Source organism: Helobdella robusta (assembly GCF_000326865.2).
Source record: "Helobdella robusta unplaced genomic scaffold HELROscaffold_2424, whole genome shotgun sequence".
Classification (NCBI taxonomy): Eukaryota; Metazoa; Annelida; class Clitellata; order Rhynchobdellida; family Glossiphoniidae; genus Helobdella; species Helobdella robusta.
Genome location: NW_008704273.1, coordinates 1 through 1,538, shown reverse-complemented (window position 1 = coordinate 1,538; position 1,538 = coordinate 1). Strand labels below are relative to the sequence as shown.

Sequence of the window (1,538 nt, the reverse complement as noted above, 5' to 3'; positions counted from 1 at the left end):
AAACTGTAATTTATGGTTAGATTTGTATCTCAGACTCACACACGCTCACACATGCATTAGACAAAAAGAGAGGGGAAGAAAGAGAGAAAATGAAGAAAAGATAAAGTTAAGAGAGAGAGAAGGAGAGAAAAAAAGAAAGAATGAATAGAAAGAGAGAAAGAGAGAGGGGAGAGAGAGAGACGTACCCAGCCGGTAGCCAACAGTCGTTGGTTTGAAACCCCTCTTCTTATTGGCCAGCGTGTTGCCTGTCAAGCTGACGTTATCGGCATTGGATGGATTGACTAAGGCTGACTTGGAGCCTGCGGTGTTTTGTCAAATAGAAAAAAAATCTTTTGAAAGGGTGAATAATATTTTTTTTTGTACGTTGAGTGTTTGAAAATTTTTGAAAAGTTGTATATCGCAAGAGAATGTTCCAATGCGAACTAGTTGAGTGACAGTTGGAGGAATTATCAGATGGATGGCTAAAAATTTGTGCATTTAGTGGCTTGTTAAGTTGAAAAAATTATTAAATTTATATGTTAAATTGAAAAAATTTCAAATTTTTTAAAAATGAAACCAAATTTGTGTTAAATAATAACCAAAAATAATATTTTAAAGTGATCGAATAGTAGTCACATTTTTAATAAATGAACTAATTAACAAGTGAAAAACATCAGCTGATAGGATTACGTCATCAAACAAAATGACGAATCGACTGATTATAATCCAACTAGTTAATTTCCATATAACTACAGAGTTTTAATTTTAAATCAATTCATCTCTCTCTTAAATACTTTTTGTCACTAATGAATGAATCACAACAAAAGCATCAACAACCAGAGAAAGAGAGAGAAAGAAAGAAAAGAAAGAGGAATGAGAGAAAGAGAGAGAGAGATACTGACCGGTCATTTCATTGTCCGACCGACAGGAGCTGCACTCGCCGGCCACAGCAGCGCAGCAGCAGCTGGCCACCTCATCCATCTCGCCGTCGCCTCCATCCTCCTCACCGCTACTACCGCCATTTTTCTGCAGTCCAGCTCTTCCGGTCAGGCTGCTGCTGTTGTTCCTCAGCCGTTTCTTGTATGATAAAACTTTCGGCTGACCGACAGCTAAAGCCGTTATAGCTGAGATTTTCGTAGCTTTGTTAAATTTTTCACTTGCAGTCAGCCTGCTAGGAAGGCTGCCACCACTACTTGAAGAAGAAGCACTTGTGGACATTGCGGCTCGTTTCGAAGCGGCCATGATGAGAGATGAAGATGCGATTTGAGATAATTCTGAGCGGAGTGTGGATCGGCGTCTGATTGGATGTGGCTGGTGGTGGTGGAGAGTGGTGGACGGTGGTGAAGATTGGTGGTGGATGTGTTCTTGTTCTTCCGGCTGTTGTTCATCTTGTTGAGAGTGTGGTGGGTGTTGTTGTGGCTGGCTGGGGAAGAGTTGTGGTATGTATATTTGCTGTGGCTGCTCTACGTCCAGTAGCAGGTGTTGGTGCAGGGAGGATTGCTTTTGTGGCTGCTGCTGAATTGGAGTTTGGTTTTGATGATGCGAGAAAATTTCTGCTG

General features: G+C 41.0%; 1 protein-coding gene across 1 annotated transcript; it reads right to left on the bottom strand.

Annotated features, from left to right (window-relative positions):
• Positions 1 to 185: 185 nt before the first annotated feature.
• On the bottom strand, positions 186 to 1,494 carry HELRODRAFT_184709 (hypothetical protein; the record flags this gene model as incomplete). Its single annotated transcript, XM_009019513.1, has 2 exons — positions 186 to 299; positions 882 to 1,494. Coding segments are annotated over 2 exons (727 nt in total), but the record flags the coding sequence as incomplete, so codon positions are not given.
• Positions 1,495 to 1,538: the final 44 nt, after the last annotated feature.